The 17,957-nt window shown below is 47.1% G+C and overlaps 1 protein-coding gene and 1 long non-coding RNA gene across 7 annotated transcripts in view; one reads left to right on the top strand and one right to left on the bottom strand.

Annotated features, from left to right (window-relative positions):
- Nucleotides 1-15,204, top strand: LOC146435653 (uncharacterized). 3 transcript variants are annotated; one of them, XR_014853042.1, is made up of 4 exons: nt 1-187; nt 873-3,905; nt 4,158-11,704; nt 14,592-15,204. It is a non-coding gene; the product is annotated as an uncharacterized LOC146435653 (long non-coding RNA). The 3 variants fall into 3 exon arrangements; XR_014853043.1 differs by lacking the exon at nt 14,592-15,204 and adding an exon at nt 12,225-13,046; XR_014853044.1 differs by lacking the exon at nt 14,592-15,204 and having other exon boundaries at nt 2-187; nt 4,158-8,656; nt 11,668-13,046.
- P4HA1 (prolyl 4-hydroxylase subunit alpha 1) overlaps nt 6,989-17,957 on the bottom strand; it is a 26,652-nt gene continuing 15,683 nt past the window's right edge. Inside the window, exons 9-15 of one of the 4 annotated variants that reach the window (XM_085064404.1) lie at nt 16,335-16,405; nt 11,246-11,345; nt 10,144-10,197; nt 9,059-9,124; nt 8,566-8,634; nt 7,810-7,906; nt 6,989-7,304 (exon numbers count right to left, since the gene is read on the bottom strand). In XM_085064404.1, the coding sequence (XP_084920530.1) occupies nt 7,234-7,304; nt 7,810-7,906; nt 8,566-8,634; nt 9,059-9,124; nt 10,144-10,197; nt 11,246-11,345; nt 16,335-16,405 (528 nt within the window). In that variant the 3' untranslated portion in view covers nt 6,989-7,233. Of the gene's footprint in view, nt 7,305-7,809; nt 7,907-8,565; nt 8,635-9,058; nt 9,125-10,143; nt 10,198-10,258; nt 10,313-11,245; nt 11,346-16,334; nt 16,406-17,431; nt 17,503-17,957 lie in introns of all 4 variants that reach the window. The other 3 variants (XM_085064402.1, XM_085064405.1, XM_085064403.1) reach the window with 3 other exon arrangements.

Genomic DNA, 17,957 nt, shown 5'->3' on the forward strand with positions numbered 1-17,957 from the left:
TTTGCACAATCCCGCTGGGACAGGCTCAGTCCCCACAGCACCAGGGCTTCAGCTCCCCAAAAAGGACCTCTCCCTGGGGGGCTGAGCAGGGTCTGATCCCACAAGGCACTGCATGGGCCACCTCACTCCCTCCCCAGCGTGTTGGGAGATGAAGAATATCTCTTTGTCCAAAATTTCTGCTGCTCAGGTAGGCTGAGGACCACCCCTTGCCTTTTCCCTAGGCCTCCTGGGCACATGGTGGGGTGGGATGAGACCTTCATCCAGCCTAGCTCCTGGATTTATTGCTCCTAGCAAATCCCATGGACCCACGGAGCTTCTGTGGGGTTGCTCCAGCAGCTTGGAGTAATTTGGGGTTACAAACAGCACATTCAGGGCTATTCCTTGGCATTGCCTCCAGTTTCAGAATCAGTGTTGTAGATGAGTACTTGCCTTTGATGGGGCTACTGAAGGCTGATGTTAAATGGCTGGTTGTTACACCTCCTGTGTAATGCAAATTAAACGTGCAGCATAGGTGACCCAGGAGGAAAGGCTGGCACTAAAACCTGAGCCAGGGAATGGGTTGCTGGGCATCTGCAGGTCCTGGCTCTGGAGTGGGGCAGGCCTGCCAGGACCCAGGGGCCTGCTCAGCTGGTGGGGAGTTCAGAGTTGCTCACTGAAAAGAAAGCAACCAAATGAACAACAACAGCAAAGGACAAAGCAAACCACTCACAAAGAATAGGGAAGGGAAATGGTGTGGGAAGGTTCTGGCTGCTCTTAGAAAGCTTTTCTTCTGTGCCCCAGCACAGCACTGCCTCTCAGGATGAGCTAGGCTGCAGGCATTTCAGCTATATGCCAAACACAAATGTAAATTCTGGCATTTTATTGTTTTGCAGGAGACTCAGCCCCACTGCACAGCTGCTTCTGAAGGGCCAGAGCTCTATGGCACTGCTTGTGTCTTTCTGCACATGGCCCTGAGTGATGAGCTCCAGACATGGGATAAGGAGGAGGGACCCCAGCCAAATCTTGCTTTCTCTGACAGGTAAGTCAGAGAAGTGGGGAAGGGAGCAAACAAGCTGGGTAGTCCCTCTCCTATGAAATGATGTGGAGCAGCTGCTCCCTGCTAGTTCCATCTGTTCTGAGGCTGCTGTGAGGGGTGAGTGGACATTTAGGGCTGCAGGAGGTCCCGGGGGAACCTCAGATCAGCTTTGCCTTTGGGGATAGATGCAGAGAACACTGGGAAGGAAGGTTGGCAGCTAGGGAATCAGCAAATCCCTGCCTTGAGTAAGCCTTTTGTGACATCTGTGTCACCCCAGCACACAGCAGGGATGCTGGGGAAGTGAGGACTTTGCTGCAGGAGCACTGGAGAGCTTGGGCCCCTCCTGCTGTTCAGTCCATGCTGGAGACTGGTCTGCCAGTTGTGGGTGGAAATGGTCCCTGGAATCTGTTGTCAGGGAACCCCAGTGCAGTGCAGGGACGACTGGGTTCAGTAGTGCCACACTGGGTTTGCAGTGAGTGGAGCCTTTGGTGTCTGTGCTGGTTCAATCTCTGCCCTGCCTGACACCCCAGTTTGCAGTCCCAGTGCTCCCAGGCTTTGCCAACAGCCTGGCAGAAATTAATGTACAAAAGAGCAAAACAGCTATTTGGGAATAGCTTGGAAATGTGTAAGAGCCTCTGGGTGTCTGTGCATAGTGTCCTGCTTTTATGTGGAGCCTTTTAGGGTTGCTCTGGAGGCAATTCCAGAACATGGCTTGCTTTGTTGTCCCTGGTGGCTGATCAATGTGCTGCTGAAGGCGAACAGAGAGGGAAAAAATGCTGGCAGGACCTCAGAGGATGCCAGCCACAGGGAATGTGGCATGAGCAGGACATGCAGCCTGGAGGGGGTGGCTCTGGAGCCCAGGACGTTTGCAAAATCCATTGGAATTAGTTGGGAAAGCTGAACAGGGCGGGGAGGGAGCAGCTGGCAGAGATCAGAGCCTGGGTAAAGAGGAGTCAGAAACTTTTCTGCTAGTTTGTCACTTGTCCCAAGGCAAAGGTTGTGAATTAAAAGCAGTTTAACTGCTTTTCCAAAACGTGGCAGCTCCTTTGCCCTGCCCAGGGGATGAGCCACTCTCCTTTCTTCCTCCTGCTTCCTTCCTTCCTTCCCCACACCAGTCTCCTGAGAGGTTTTCAGTCCAGCTGCAAATAGTTTGGTTGCACCCAGCCTTTAAGATCTGAAGACTAGAAAAAATGTAGGATTGGGTAACCTCCACAGTTCCCTTGGGGAGTGGCTCAGCAGCTGCAGCAGCGAGGAGCTTTCTGACTGTGAATGTGCACGGTGGGACCCTGCAGGTTTTGCCTGGCCTTGCCTTGACCCACTGCAGTTACCAATACCCCTTCCCTGGGGCAGCTTTTCTCTCTCTGAAGATTTAAGGCACGCAGATGCTTTTTGCCACGATGGTGAACTCTGACAACTGGTTTCTGAACCTGGTCCTGACCTTGGGATCGGCAGCTCCTGACTCCGTGCATTCATTTCTGCCTCTGTAATGCTTAAATATAGAGCAGCCCCGGGCCGTGGTGAGTCACACATTCCCAGGGACGCTGTCAGGCTCTTGGCAGCGCTCCTGCATGGGGAGGGAGGGGTGACTACACCCGTCCTGTCCTATCCAGCCGCCGGGCGCGTGTGCTTCTGCATCCCCCACGCCTGTGGGAATGAGCCACATCCCAGATGGAGCTGGAAAAACCCTCTCGGCTCCGCAGCAGGAGCCAAGCTCCAGCTCCTGTGGTGCATTCCTCCTTCCGAGCACACTCCATAGGTCGTGGCTCTGCCAGGATCCTTCCTGTGGCGTTCTGCTGGGGAGGTGGGATTGAGGGACTGAGCTCCTTTTCCACCAGCCTTGGCTGGCTCAGGAAGTCGCTGGTTGATGTTTCACAGGGGGAAGAGGCAGCTGGTGGTTCAGGTTAGTGGGTGATCCAGGGCTGCTTCAAAGCCCGCTGTGGGAGCTGCATGAGTCACTGATTATGGGAATGAGAACTGCGGGTCGGTGGTGAAATACCCAAGTCCCTGTGAGCTGGGTCAGAGTCCAGCAGCCAGGGCCGAGGGGGTGGGGGTGGTTAAAGACCCCCCTCCCTCCTGGGGCCGAGCCCAAGTGTGTGGGCAGGTCCAGTGTCTCCAGGAGTCCCTGCACAGGTCCCTCCAGCTTTGTTCCCCATCTGTAGGAGGGGATTCTGCACCTCTGCCCCACTCATGAGATCCCACATGCAGAGCTGCCTGCAACCCTGTGGCCTAGCACAGGAAGGACTTGGAGCTGCTGGACTCAGGCCAGAGGAGGCAACTGGATGATCAGAGGGATGGAGCAGCTCTGCTGGGAGGTAATGTTGGGAGAGCTGGGATTGTTCAGCCTAGAAAAAACTGCGGAGAACTTGGAGCCTGTTCCAGTGCGTAATGGGACTCCAAGAGAGCTGGAGAGGGGCTTTGGACAAGGGCCTGGAGTGACAAGACAAGGCAGAAGGGCTTCAAACTGCTAGAGGGCAGGGTTAGATGAGATATTGGGAAGAAATTCTATATTGTGAGAGTGGGCAGGCCCTGGCACAGGGTGCCCAGAGAAGCTGTGGCTGCCCCTGGATCCCTGGCAGTGTCCAAGGCCAGGCTGGACACTGGGGCTTGGAGCAGCCTGGGACAGTGGAAGGTGTCCCTGCCCATGGCAGGGGGTGGGATTGGATGGCTCTTCCAACCCAAACCATTCTGGGATTCTGTGATCTTGTCTGACATTTTCCTTCATTTTATCCTGCTCGCTGACATTCACAGGTCTTTTCCCTATCCTTGACCCTCTTCTGCCTTTTCAGCTGCAGCTGCTGTGGTCCTTACCCTTGCTGTGTTCCTCCCGTGGTGGTGATCCCCCATGGTCATGCTTTAGGTGCAGCTGTGCCAAAGAGCCCCAGGGACCCAGGTAGGATGGTGGGAAATCACTGGCTGGGGTACAACAGCAGCACAGGGGGGCTGGGGATGGAACTCAGTCACCTTTCCAAAATAAAACAATGCTGGTGCACTTTGGGCCTATTTCCAAATGTGCAAGCACATCAGCTGTGTCTGGGGGCAGATCCCTACCTGCAAGCCCAGTGCTCCATCAGCAGTGCATGGCTTCATTCCACAAGGCAAAAGGATCAAGGCCTCCCAGCAGTCCCTGCTGTGCTTTTCACAGGTTCCTGAGGACCAGAACTGAGCATGAGCTCCACTGCTTGGCAGGATGAAGCCCAGAAATGGTAGTGTACAAACCCCAGTGGTTTTGCTTATGGAAGAGGCCAGCCTGACCTTCCTACATGTGAGTTCATTGTACTCTACAGCATTGTGGAGTCTCAGGTGCTTTCTTCCCCTCCCTAGGAACCATTCCAGGCTAAGTAGTTGTTTGACCTTCTGGCTGCAGGAAATAGATTTGTCAGTCCTGGAAAAAGGACCCTCAACAGCTGATCCTGCTTTCAGTCCAGCATTATCTGCCCTCCCCTCTTGCAGTCCTTCAGTGCTGTGTGTTCCCAGTGGAGATGCAAAGTTCAGTGTGGAACAGGAATTTGGGGTAGGAGCAGCTCCTGCCCACTGAGATGGTGAAGGGAAAGAGAGGAGCTTGCCTTCCACAAATGGTGACAAAGCTTTGTGATCAGATTTACAGCAGCCACATACGAGGAGAGTTGGAATGTGGAGGATTTCTCACTGCTAATGGCAGTGGCTTTTATTTTAAGCCTGTTCACTTTTTTTTACATTAAAAATTTTATTACAAAAAATGTAACAGTAAGGCAGTTTCTCAGTTGTCAGTCACTGTGAGCCCAGACAGTTTTCAATCATGTTTAATACAAAACTAGATTCACACAGGAGCCACGCTGGGGATCCAAAAGCCCTTTGAGAAATGATGGGTAAGGCAGAAGCAGCAGCACCAGTGTAATTCCTTACACAGTCAGCGTTGGATGCATGGACACCATTGAAGTGGAGGGAGAGGAAATAGGAACTGTCTGCAGTTTAAAAATCTAAGCTGACCTTTTTGTCATAATCTGGAACATTCCTGATGTGCCTCAGCAGACCTGAGGCTTAATTTTGAGGGATTTTTTTTTTCCTTTAACCAAGTGAAATTTTCTACTGGCAAAAGTAGAAAATTCTTTCCTGAAGAATTATCTGTGAGTGGTTGACTGCTTAAAAAAGTTGTGCACCAGAACATTTGTACTCCCCAAGCAATGCCTGAGACTGATGCTGTTTAACACTGGAAGCACTCCCTGGTGTTGAGGTGAGGGAGGAAACACTGCTGAGCAAAATTCTCCCACTCCAGCTTTTTTTAATCCTTTGATGGTTGTTGAAGAGAGATGGGACAGTATGAGCAAATCCAGGTTTCCCACACCTGGTCATGGTGGCAATACAGGGATTGTTTTGTGCTCCTGTATTAGGTAGGATTGGCTTCCCTACAAGCACTTATGGGTGCCCCAAAGGCAAGATTCCTAAGACCACACTGTTCACTGGACCCTTTTACTTGCAGGGAGGTGGTAGGAGTTACCTGCAGCCATGGCTACCTTTTTGGAGCTTAAGAAACTGAAAGAGATGGGAAAGAGAAAAGAGAACCATGGATAGGAACAGAGACAGATGAAAAAGGGAGAAAACTCAGGTAGGCAGAAATGTTATGGGTTTGAGTTTTTTTAATTATTACAATTTAGTGGTCAAAGATCAGCTCTGCTAAGCCAGTTCTGGGGTGAATTTAATTAGATCAGCTCCTGCTCTCAGTAAAGGAGCAGTACAGATGTGAGGAGGGACTGTGCAGACATTGTGTTCTCAAGTAATGCATGGACCTTGTTTTCCAGCTGCCAAATGCCAGGCAAAATTCAGGAAGGTGCAGGGCTAAGGATGGACAGTTCTGTGGGTCCCATTGCTACCAGGCTCAGTAGAAATGTAAAATCTGTTTTCCAGCAAAGACTTTTTAAAGTGTCTTCTGTAAGTATGCAGTTCTTCCAACTATAGTACCTTAAACTGCTTTCCCAGTATTCCAGAGGTATAGCTAGCATGTTTAACAATTGGTTTTGTCTACATTTTGGCTCAATTGTCAAGATTTTATTGAGGCAGAAAATCCAATTAACCAAAATTGGAATTTTTCCCTTGGTAAAGACTTCAGGCTCGACCCCTAAATCAGTAAAATCATCATCATCATCATCCAGAAAATTGGACTGTTTAGGTATAGGCAGGTGCAGCTCCCTTTGGTTTTTGTCCTCATGCTAGTGAGATATTTGAGTATTTTGCTAAAAATCCTGCTGGGGAAGGGAGAGGGTTCAGGAAAGTAAGCCTGCATCTGAAAAAGGTTCAGGACTATAAATAGGATGAGAGTTTCTCCTGAAACCTGGAGAGCTGGGAGGAGGACAAGGCTGGGGAGCATTCTGTGAGGACTTGTGTTACCTCAGCACCTGAAGTCTCAGAACCAATTTGAAATTCCAGTGTCCTAAGGCACAACAATTTTGATTAATGAAGATGGGAACATCCCCATCCCCGCTGCCTGAGGAGCAGAGAGAAGAGCTGGCTGCCAGGACAGAACAAAAGCAGCATTTGTTCATGTGGACAAACATTGCAGAAGTGGGGGGAAGATGGGCTGTGGCTGTTCTCAGGCTGCTCTGATACTGTGGAAGCAGCCTGGCTCTGCCTGTGGAACTGCTGGCTCATGTGGACAAGAGGAAGAGCCAAGATCTCCACAAAGGCTGAGAAGGAAGACAAGTTTAAAAAGCAGGGCTTTTGTGGAAGTGGAAAGCCAGGATAAAACATGGTAATAACCTGTTTTCCAGAGAGAAACAAAGCATGCCTGCAGTGGTCAGGCACTCTAGGAAAGCAGGGAGTCGAGTGTCTGGGAACTGTGGAATAGGAATGGGTTTGATTCAGCATTCCTTAGAAGGGAGCCCTCCCAGGGAATCATCCTGCCCTGAGCCTGGCAGGTGTAAGGAGGACTCCAGACAACCCCTGGCTGCCCACACTGACAGAGGGATGATGGTGACAGGAACACCACACACAACACCACTGTAAGTTGTGGCCCTCATCTGTATTTTGTCCTTTTTTTTTTTCCAGTAACACTCGTCAACCTCAATATTTTCTGTTGGTAAAACCTTGGGGGGATTTGGAGGGAACTAAAAGCATGTTTGTCCTGTCCACAGCTGAAACACAGGTGAGGTGGGGACTGAACCTGTAGTGGAGTGTTTGTTAGTCAGTTGTAAACGGTCAGGTGTGTGCCTGTGACACACTGTGAGCACACAGGAGGCAAGGCTGCGTCAGTCCAGCTCCGATAACGTGCACGGCCGGCGGAACTCCTGTCCCCGCTCGTGGAGCCATTTGTTGGATACTGCAAAGACACAAAGGTACTGCATCACTGCACCTGCTCAGCTCCTCTTCTGCTGAACCTAAAGATGGGCTAGGTCAGCTTTTGGTTAAGCACAGGATTATCCCAATTTTCTAAACAGTTTTAACCACAGAATGGTTTGGGTTGGAAGAGGACTTAAAAATCTCTCTCATTCCAACCCCACTGCTGTGCACAAATGGGTGAAGTTGGTCTAATAAAAAACCCCAACAACAAACCAACTCAACCAACCAACAAAAAAACCCCTTCCAGTATGGCTGCGAAGCTACACAAATACTCTTAAAGTAGATATAGCATCACATTTACTTTATACATGTAATGAAATATGCTACTATATAGAATATATTTAACATACAGAGAGCTTTGAGGTAGATAAAGTAAATTAAATAGGTTTCTTTACAAAGAACTTAATTTCTGAAGTCCAGAGGCAAAAGCAAGCTAAGCCAAAGCCCCAGCACAGCCCAGACTCGGGGCAGAGGCAGGTACTCACCCCATTTGTTTCCCACTAGCACTGGGCAGGCCGCATGCCGCGTGCTGTAATCGCCTTCTCCGCTCGGGAAGAGATTGTACCAGAACACAGCTGTCCCCTGGAATGGCAGGGGACACTCAGCCCTTTGATCTCTGCACAACACACACTTTCACACCAACTCACTGAAGGACAGGGCAAGGTAGGTGCCTTTGTGTTTCAGATTCTCCTTTTAAACTGAAGGCTCTTTTCCATATTCTAACATTCGCTTCCTTAAGAATGAGTCTCCTTTGACTTAGGTCTATATACTTGGCTCTTAATTTAAAATCCCAGGCCAGTTTCATTTAACTCCTGACCAGTTTAAGCAAGCCAAGATTATTTACTAAAGATGAGCAGCAGGCCAGCAAAGACAAATGTTATCTGAGGGGAAAAACTAACAGGAACACACCCTTCCAGGGAGAAATCCCTACAGACACCTCAAGACTAAAAAACACATCTTGAAAACACTCAGATCAGTAGGCTGATTTAATGTTTTGCAGTCTGTGCATTAGAAGCAGTGAAATCCAAAACACAGCTCCAGCTCAACACACGGAATATTGAGACCTTTGGAATCATCAGCACAACTCCAGTCACTGCACTTAATTGTAAGCATCTCTGTGCTGCCATGAATAAATGCTGTGATTTTCCTTAAAGGGTCATTTGAAAGCTCTTTTGGGGGCCTGTTATGTTTGAGAAAAGTGGAGAAGGAATGGTTTTGTCTGTTGGAAAAATCCCACTCACCTTTCTTGGCCAAACACTGGCTCCCACTTCGGGGAAGACTGTGGCTCCCCCTGCTGACACATCACTCATCTGAACAGGTGGGGAAGCACAGGTGAGTTCAGGCTGATAAAATCTCTCATTTTAGTAAAACTCTAATTTCAACTGCAATCCCTTAAAAAGGCCAAACCCACTCTCTTCCCAGTGCAGTCCCAGGCTTGTCCCTCCCACTTGAGTGTTAAGGCAGTGAACATGCTGTAAATAGTGACGCAGATACAAAAATAAATAGGCAGGCAAATAATTTAAGCTAATGCTCTAATTTGGAGGAAAAATCCTCCTTAAAACACATGGAAGAACCACAAAGTCTGGGTAAGGAGACACCCCATATGTATTACCCCAAAGTTACTGGCTGCTTTACTTGCAAGTCCCTTCAGTAAAAAACATTAAAAAAAAGCAGAATTAAACCATTCAGTGGTACAGACTATGCAGTAACAGATGGCAGAAATGTATCACTTACATAAAACAACCAAGTAGCAATTCTGTTGCCTGTTCCCAATTCCTTAAAAGCATCTGGCTCATCTTTCTGTGAACAAAAGCAGGCACATTCCATCAGCACTTCTTTTTGGTTGCTGAGAGCAGCCAATGACACACAGCTGCTGAGCTAGCAGCACACGACAGACTCATGCAGAAGAATTAATCCAACCCCTCAATTTGGAAGGAGGGGAGAATGCAATAGGAGTGAATCTATTAATTTAAGTAAACCAGGCACTTTGCAATGCTGTAGGAGAGGGAGGGCGTTAAGCCCAGATTTCTAATGGGTAAGAACAACTGTGCTGTCTGAGGCTGAGTCTATAAATCCTTCTCACAGCAAACTGAATTATTTAATTACACTCATCCCCCTTGTCCTTGGCAGCAGCCAGGGCAGCTCTTGGTCCCAGGGTCAGCTGGAACACTTCCCTGCCAATGCTCCACTTTGGATTCCAGCTGGGAAGCAGGGAGGAAGCCCCAGTGACAAACCAGGCAACTATACAAGAAGGAACCCCATTTTGATGAGTTTTGATACCAGTTTCTGTCACACCTCCATTTCTAAAGGCCACCCCTTTGTGACCATGATTTGTGTGCACTAAAATTCCAGCAACTGTTACTCCAGGAAGCAACCCCAGTGTTTCCAAACAAGACCTGTTAATCAGTTGGAGCATGTGCTTACAGAGCACAGATCCTGAGTCAGAGTTGGTGGCTGGGATTGGCAGGGTTAAGGTTAATCTGAAGGGGTTAAACCACACAGAATTATGCCCAGTAAATAACCAACTGAATTTCAGCCATCTGCAAGTTAAGCAGGAATAGAAACAAGTGGGGAATTTAAATCCAATAAATTAAGGGCAGTGAGGCAAGACTTCCAGTTCTCAGGAGTCTGCTGGCACTCAGATTACAGGCAATAACCTCCACAGGTTCAGCTGGTGGTTTAGAGGGCTTTCTCCACGGACATGGATTAGGAAAGTGGAAGAGCTACAGAATTTAATACACATTGAAGAACAGAGAGTGTGCCCCAGCCCAGAGGCCCAGGCTTCACCAGGTCTATCTCTCCTCCAGCTCTTTACTTGCCCGTGCAAAGTCAAAGTGGGGCTCATACTGTCCTCCCACTCCATAATTTGCCACCTGAAAAAGAGAAACACAGCGCTTGTGAAGAAGAAAGAGGCAAAGACAAAACAGGACTTACCCTTCCAAAATCAAAATGAGGCTCATACTGGCCTCCTACGCCGTAGTTGGCTACCTACAGTGGAAGGAGAAGCAAAGCATCTAGTAAATCCGTATTGATCCAGGCAAGAGTTTGACTGTCAGCTACAACCTTTGCACAGATGAAGTTTAAACACCAAGCCCCAGGAAATGTCAAGCTCCTGTCAGCTACAGGAGCACATCCAATACTGGCACTGCAGGATGCAGCAGCAGAACTACCAGAATCTGGTACTTCCCAGGGCAGAAAAACATTTTTCTTCTACAGAAAACTTTCTAGCTGCTGTTCTCTTCAAAACATGTCATGGTGCTTTTAAATCATCAAATTTAAACCACTTTTTGACCTAAATTTCACGGTGTCAATAAAGAGGATTGCCTGTCCTTCTTGCCAATTGGTATTAAAAAAATAATCTCAATTGTTAACCAGATCCATGGCCATTTTATAACCAGGAACCTTGACAGAGTAGCAAGGAGGAGAGCACGTTTCAGAACCCCTTTCTGGGTGTCCTGCTTTCTAGGTACTCAAGCTCTGCTCACAGTCAGGGAAGCAGCTGCTCATTTAAAGGCCTCAAGCAAATAAACAAAAGCACTTCTAAATTACCATTTACTCAAGTTACACACAGAGCCAGTGTTTCCCACAGCCCAGGGCCACCAGGCACACTGGTGGCCTTCCTTGAGTCCAAGTCAAGCTAAACTTTTAACTGTCTCCAGCAGCAGCAGAGTTTGACCCTGCAGCCATGCAACTCAGTTTATTTCTCTAAATGAAAAGGAATTACACATCCAGAGTTTCAGTTATCACTGCTTCCTTTCAGCTCCCAAAGCCATTTCCCACTGAAGAGCTGCTCTGCAAAGACACCTTTGTTTCCTCCCCTACGTAAATCAATGAGTTTTTGTGGCCACCCCACCTGAAGGAGCACAATGAGATGCTGAAATGCTGACTGACACTGAGCCCCAGCCCCCTCCTGCCACTTACCTGCAGCTCCTCTGCTGTGGAGACATCCAGCCCTGTCAGGTCCTGGATCCTGGTGTTAATTCGGGACACCACTGGGCTCTCGTAGCCTGACAGCCACGCACTGAGGGCAAGACAGTTAGTGACATGTGACACCAACAGGCACACAGCAGCAGCAATTGCTCAGAATCTGAATTTAGGTTTAGGACTTTTCAAGAATTTGGCAGCATGATGAGAAGTGTTTCAAAGGTTTTACAAAGCCCTGAATTGAATGAACATGTTTTCTAGAAAGCTCAATTCCAGCGGTGGTTTAAGGGAGCTCTATAACCAAGGGCCTGAAATCCCACACTGGACTGAAGGAAATGTTCCAAACAGTGAAATAAATCTGCTTCAAGCTGTTTTCTAAACCAGACACACAGAGTTTTGCTCTTACCCACTCCCCACAGGTGATGCATTTTGAAGCAAGATTTAAGAAAGGAACAGGTGAGTTACTTTATTTGTCTGTGTAGCTGTAACCCAGCTCCCCTAAATGTCACACACCTCCAGGCCAGCACTCTGGGAGCTGCCCTTTCTCATCACCTACCCCTGCAATGCTACTAAAAATCATTCTGAAAACAAGTAAATGGAACAATTTCTACCAGAAAAACCTATTACAAATCTGGTATTTAGCACATGCTTCAGGTACACAATGATTTTTAAGGGGGGAAAAAAACCCAAACTAACAATTTTATATTTAAAACAAAACAAATTTTTTAAAAAGTGGAAGGTCAATGTCACAGTTCCAAAGACATCTTTCAAAATGTTTGCCTCCTACTGTGTATTAGAGTTTTTCAGCTAAAATATTTTATTTTTCTCTTTCAACACCTGCTCACCTGCTGCCTGGTTGCTGCTCTACTCATCCCATGCCAGCTACTGCCCCTTCATTTTACCCTGGCAGCCCACTGCACTAATATTGGTGATCATAGTCATTATTTGGGGCTCATTTTCCCCTCTTTTTTGGCAGGAAAATGGAGACAGCTATTTCTACCTTTTTTTTTCTAGCAGCTGACTCAGCTTTTGTGCTCAGCAGTGCTTCCTGCTAGACAGAAATCCCTGTGTCCACAGTCTAGCTGGAAACTACCAGTAGCAGCATCAAGCATCAATTAAGATTTTCTTTAATTTGTATTTAAATAAAAAATAAAACCCTAAATGCTTTGCCTGGGAGGAAGAGTAACATGACACATGACACAAGGCACTGACACAGGTTACAGAATCTCTACGAGCATTTTTTAAAATGACAAATGAGCTATAAGATAAAAGAAATCAGATTTCTCACAACAGACATGCACAAACACATCCACTGCTGAACACTGTTAGTACAAGGAGGTATTACAACACAATCTGCTTTGATTTCAAGAAGCAGAAGAATGCAAAGACATGAAGATATGAAGCATTTACCAAATAAAAACCCCAAGAAGCATGCCATGCTACACAGCCATGGTGACCAGGTAATGCTCACAAGCAGCCCTAACCTCACATTTAAGGCACAAGAAAAACTGCAACACACCCGCCAGCTTCAGTGTAGGCTCTCTCTGCCTCTGTCCAGTCTGTTAATAAAGGCTTGAAGGAAAAAAACCAAAGAAAACAACCCAAAGAAAGAAAAACCCAAGCATTCTTGCTGTTGGTTGTTTAGAGTGGCAGTGAATGCTTCACGACGGAGAATACTGCAGCCTTTCAGGAAGGGAAGTACTTTATGTATTTTAAAAATAAAATTAATTGCTTGAGCATACAAAGAAAGTCTATGAAAGGTGAAGGAACAGGGAACTGAAACCACATTCCAAGTGCCAGCCTGGAGTGCAGAGTTACAGGGGGAATTAACCCTGACATGAAATCTGCATCCACGGCTTTGCCTGGTCACAGAATATTCCCATCTGTCCCCCATTCCCTCTGGTGCTGTCTCAGCCTCTTGCTGATAAAAGTCTCTGCCTCATTCAAAACAATATTTTTCACACAAAGTTTTGTTTTTTCCTGCCCTTGTCTATCAAAAAAAAGAGACTCCCCTCAGCAGTGATGCAGGAAATGCTGCATTAAATGAGCATTAACATGCTCAGCAACTTGTTTTAATATTTATACACTTCCAGGTTCAGCCTGAGTTAGCAACTGCACACAGCTCTGCTCTTCCACGAACATCTGCCAGATGAGACAGTCTTGACAAGTGACTACATTCTGTCATATTTTTGACCCAGCTGCCACCTCTGAGTCCACAATGGGCAGAACACTTCCTAGCAAAAAGGGACAATTCCTGGGATGCCACAGGCAGGGAGGTTCAACACACCACTGATTTACTTACCACTGATTTGGTATTTCCTTAACAACCACCACACAACCCCCCACACTTCCCTGACCACACAAGTTTAGTGTTCTGCTGACCCACTTGGCTGAGTAAAAAAAACACCCCTGAACAAAGTAGGTAGGTTATAAAAAATGGAACACTTCCATTAACATGCTGAATTCACACTAGGTGGAGCTTGTAACAACTTTTATATGCATTAGACAGGAGTAATCACATTGACTCATGGAATCAAAACATGGCTTGGCTGGGACCTTAAAAGCTCATCCCATTCCATCTGCTGCCATGGGCAGGGACACTTTCCACTATCCCAGGTTGCTCCAAGCCCTGTCCAACCTGGCCTTGGGCACTGCCAGGGGTCCAGGGGCAGCCACAAAAATGTCCCATATTCCTCCCTAATAAATTCTGCATGAGGCACCTTAGAGATTTTTACTGGCACAATGCTTCTCTGCAGAAATAACTGCAGACTAAGCAGCACATTAAGGAACAAACAGACAATTCTCTGGAGCTACTGGACACACAAGGGCACATATGCCCCCAAAATCTCACCTCCTCAGCTGTACTGGTCAGTCCAGGACAGACATTACATCCCAACATTACTTCTGTAAGTCACTGGACACAAAATACTGGCATTTATGTTTAAAAGCTTTTTAAACCACACTCAGTGTGAAGAAAAGTACCAGTAGAGACACAACAGGGAGCAAGTAAAAGCTCAGCCTGGTATTTGTGAAGTGGAAACTTTTAACAGTACGTGCTACAAGCCCTGGCTGCCTGCTGGGAGGAGAGGAGGGGAGAAGAAGGCAGTTTTTATCTTTAAAAGCAGTGTGTGAGTGGGTGGGTTTATCCTGGTGCTGCACACATGGCTCGGTGGTGCTGGCAAGGTGCCTCCTTCACAGAGCTGCCACGTCCCACCCAGGGAACAGTAGCTCTCTCAGAGACAGGAATGCTGTAATTTAGGAGGGCATGTGCTAGGAAGGAATGTTTGGAGGGGGAAAGAAGTCATCTATTAAAAAAATAAAGCGAGCATTTTTTGGTTTTCAGGAGCAATGATTCATCCAGAATCCAGACCAGCTTGAGCAGCTCCAACGAAAAGATGTTTCTGGCAGTGCAGGAGAGCAGCAGGAACAGCACAGGCCCTCTAAATCAGGCTGGTGGAGGTAGCTTCTGCCTCCTACTCTACATTTAGGTGTCAAGCTCTCTTGGAAAGTTCATACCCATCCTGCAAATCTGCAGAAGGAAAGCAAAAGCAAGGGGAATCAAGAGAAAGGCAGTCCCTTCTCCACCCTCAAAGCTGTTCCTACCCTTAAAAAATAGACTTCCCCAACTTCTTGGATGTTTCTCTACAATTTTAATTACAGTTCCTAGTGAGATACTGATTTTAAAAACTTAGCTCAGTAAAATGTGATTTAATTCTGAGAGTTCCTTGGGTACACTGGCAGGGAAGTCCCACAGTGTCACATTTTTGAGCACCAAACCTTATTAAGAATTAAAGGATCGCATTCCCCAAGCTCTATCCCAGTTTTTTAATTGGCCTTTAATGCTGGATGGTGCCTCATATTATTTTTTATGACTGTAGTATCTGCAATAGCTCAGAGAATAACACTTCCTACTAATGAAAAATCACAACTCTAAATAAAAAGTTCTTTCACTAAGCCTCATTTATTTAAATAGGGACCAATTATGCATCCCAATTTCCATCAGTAATCTGGTCACCTCCTCCAACTCTTATCATTAGCACATCAAGTTTGACATAAGGGGATGTTGAAATGGATGAAGGATGAAGGAGTTACCTCAGTAAATACACCAGAGCTGTCTGGCACAGAGGACAAACCCCACAAGTGAATAAATGAAGCCCTTACAATACACAGTGACAAATAACCAAGGTAGGTAAGACATGGACAGACTTGAACATTAAAAACAAGAAATAAAAATTCAATGCAACACTTCCAACAGGAAGACAAATGTTCCTGAAGTCCCTTTGTAGGGACAGTTTAAAGAAGCAAACACAGAGCTTCCCAGACTCTTTCCAAAGGTTTCCCACTACCTTCATGTGCATATGAGCACACAGACCCACATGTTGCAAAGGTGCAAGGGATAAACAGAAATGTTTTCAGCTTGCCACTAGAGTGGCCTTAAGGACCTTGGCTCCAGTGGTTTTCCAGTTTTCCTAACACTTATCATTCCTGAATTAACCACCTTCCTGTGATCCCATATTTGGAAGAAATTTTACCTTTCTGAAGAAATTCATAGCTAAATAAAAGCCCTTCAGCTCCAGGCCACTCCAAGTTCAGGGGTTTGTTCAAAGCAGCTGAAAGAACACTGGGTTTCTATTCAAGCAGCAACTACATTCCATCATTTCAACAAGGAAATCCCTTAAAATGATCAGTTAGCTTTAATGCACAGTGTTCCCAGGAATCCCAGCAGCTCCTGGTTGTAAGCAAGTGTGGACACTGAAGTTTAGGAGCAGAGGGGAGCCAGGCAGGTGGCCCATTGCACTGGGTGTCAGCAGAGCCCCACGCCCACATTTAGTCGGTTAGTTACAGCAAACAAGCCATGCTCAGCCACAGAGGGCACTTCCACCTTGGAATGCCACCACTGACAACCAATCCCTACTTCAGCAGACCACATGCTCTGTTATAGGACAGCTCAGTTTGCTTTAGGCCACTCTCTTGGCAAGAAAGGCTGGAGAATAAGGAAAGCTACACAAAATCCTTGCCCACGTTTAGCGCTGAAGTAGCACAGCCCAGGACACACTTCCTCGGACAAGGAATCCCTTCCCCTTACCTCTTAGAGACTCTGTAATGTGCTGTGGTCAGTTTCCCAGTCTCAGGGTCATGAACAGTAGCACGGCTCAGCTACAAAAAGAGAAAGGACAAGGCTTACCCACCTCGCAGGCTGCGTTTTGGCCAAGCCCCAGGTGTTTGAAAGGGTTCCGATTGGTTCGGATGCGATGCTCGCAAATTAGCAATGGTTGGAAGGGCAACACAAGCTGCAGCTGCCAGGTCCAAATCACAACAAATTGGTTGGAATAATTTGGTTAATTTGTCCTTTCACTTTTTTCCTCCCTTTTTTTATTTTTTCATTTGAAATTAAGACTTTCTGCGAGTAATTTATGATGCTGAGTTTCCCAGACAATTCCTCTTCACCCAGAAGTTTAACTCCTCCCAGAATTTTGGCTCAGTGCTGATGGCCTGTGCAGCCAATCTTTAATTACCATGGTTAAAACCAAGGGAGGGCAGGCAGGGGCAGGTGGTTTCTTTCAGATCCAGCCAATTTTGGAAAAAAACTGGCTAAATTCAGCACTTGTAGTACTTAATAGACAAGCTGAAAAGAACCAGGAGCCCAGTGGAAACGAGCCTGTGTTCTGCCAGATTTGTGTGAGGCAGGACGTAAAGGAGCCCAGCTGGGAGTGTGGGATTATCTTGGACAAGGAGATGTGTGTTTGTGTGCACAGCAAGGACCTGAAGCATCTCTTACACCCATAAAGGCACTTCAAGATCTGCTACATTTTCCAAAGGGAGGACAATTCTTGGTTGGTGAGAAGAGCAAGAGGAAAGGAATACATAGATTAAAAACAAGCCCCAGATTTTACTGAAGGCTTTGTAGCATCTTGTGTTTCTCACACTGACTGTAGAAACTTGCTTGAAAAACACACAGTGAGAAGGCGACCGAAAAGGAAAGAACAAATCAAAACACGCCCCCAGAACTTCCAGCTGAAGGAAAAGACTGAGAAACTCAGCAGTACCAGCCTATTACAGATCTCATGGAATCACACGGTGGACTACACAGTTGTCTCTTCAGCCCACCTCTCGCTGCCCCATAATGAGCAGGATGTACACACTCATTACAGGCCCAAAACCTCTGGCATAGAGCTCTCTTACCTTTTGCTAATTCTGTAATGTGCCGTCTCCAAGGCTCCCGTTATGGGGTTTGAAATGGTGGCTCGCCTCAGCTGTGAAGCGAACCATCAGAAGTTGCATTACAAGCACAATCTGCATCCCAGCAATCCGACCATTCAGAAGCCTGGGGAGGGGGACAATGCCACGGAGCCACCACCGCCACCGCCCCGGCACCGCTGCCGTGCTGCCTGCCACGAGGGGTGCAGGGGGCAGACTCCAGCTGTACTACAAGGAAGGTTTCCTGGTTGGGTTTTTTTTTAGGTTTTCCACAAGTCCTGTTTCCACGTCTGTAGCACGAACAGTTGTCTGAATAAAGCAAACTGTAGCAGCTTTCATTTCTTTAGTATGGCACAGCTGCTGGGAGCAGCACAGTGGTGTGGCACGTGTACAGCTGGTGCTTTGTCACACTGCCCTGCCCCTGCATGAGGGGTTTGGCAGGTAAATTGCATCCAGGTAGCACCATAAGCCAAAGGGGAACAAACCCTTCCTTTTCAGGTCTTCCTGTACC

The sequence above is a fragment of the Lichenostomus cassidix genome, chromosome 6 (genome assembly GCF_008360975.1).
Source record: "Lichenostomus cassidix isolate B80296 chromosome 6, HeHo_3.0, whole genome shotgun sequence".
In the NCBI taxonomy this organism is placed as follows: Eukaryota; Metazoa; Chordata; class Aves; order Passeriformes; family Meliphagidae; genus Lichenostomus; species Lichenostomus cassidix.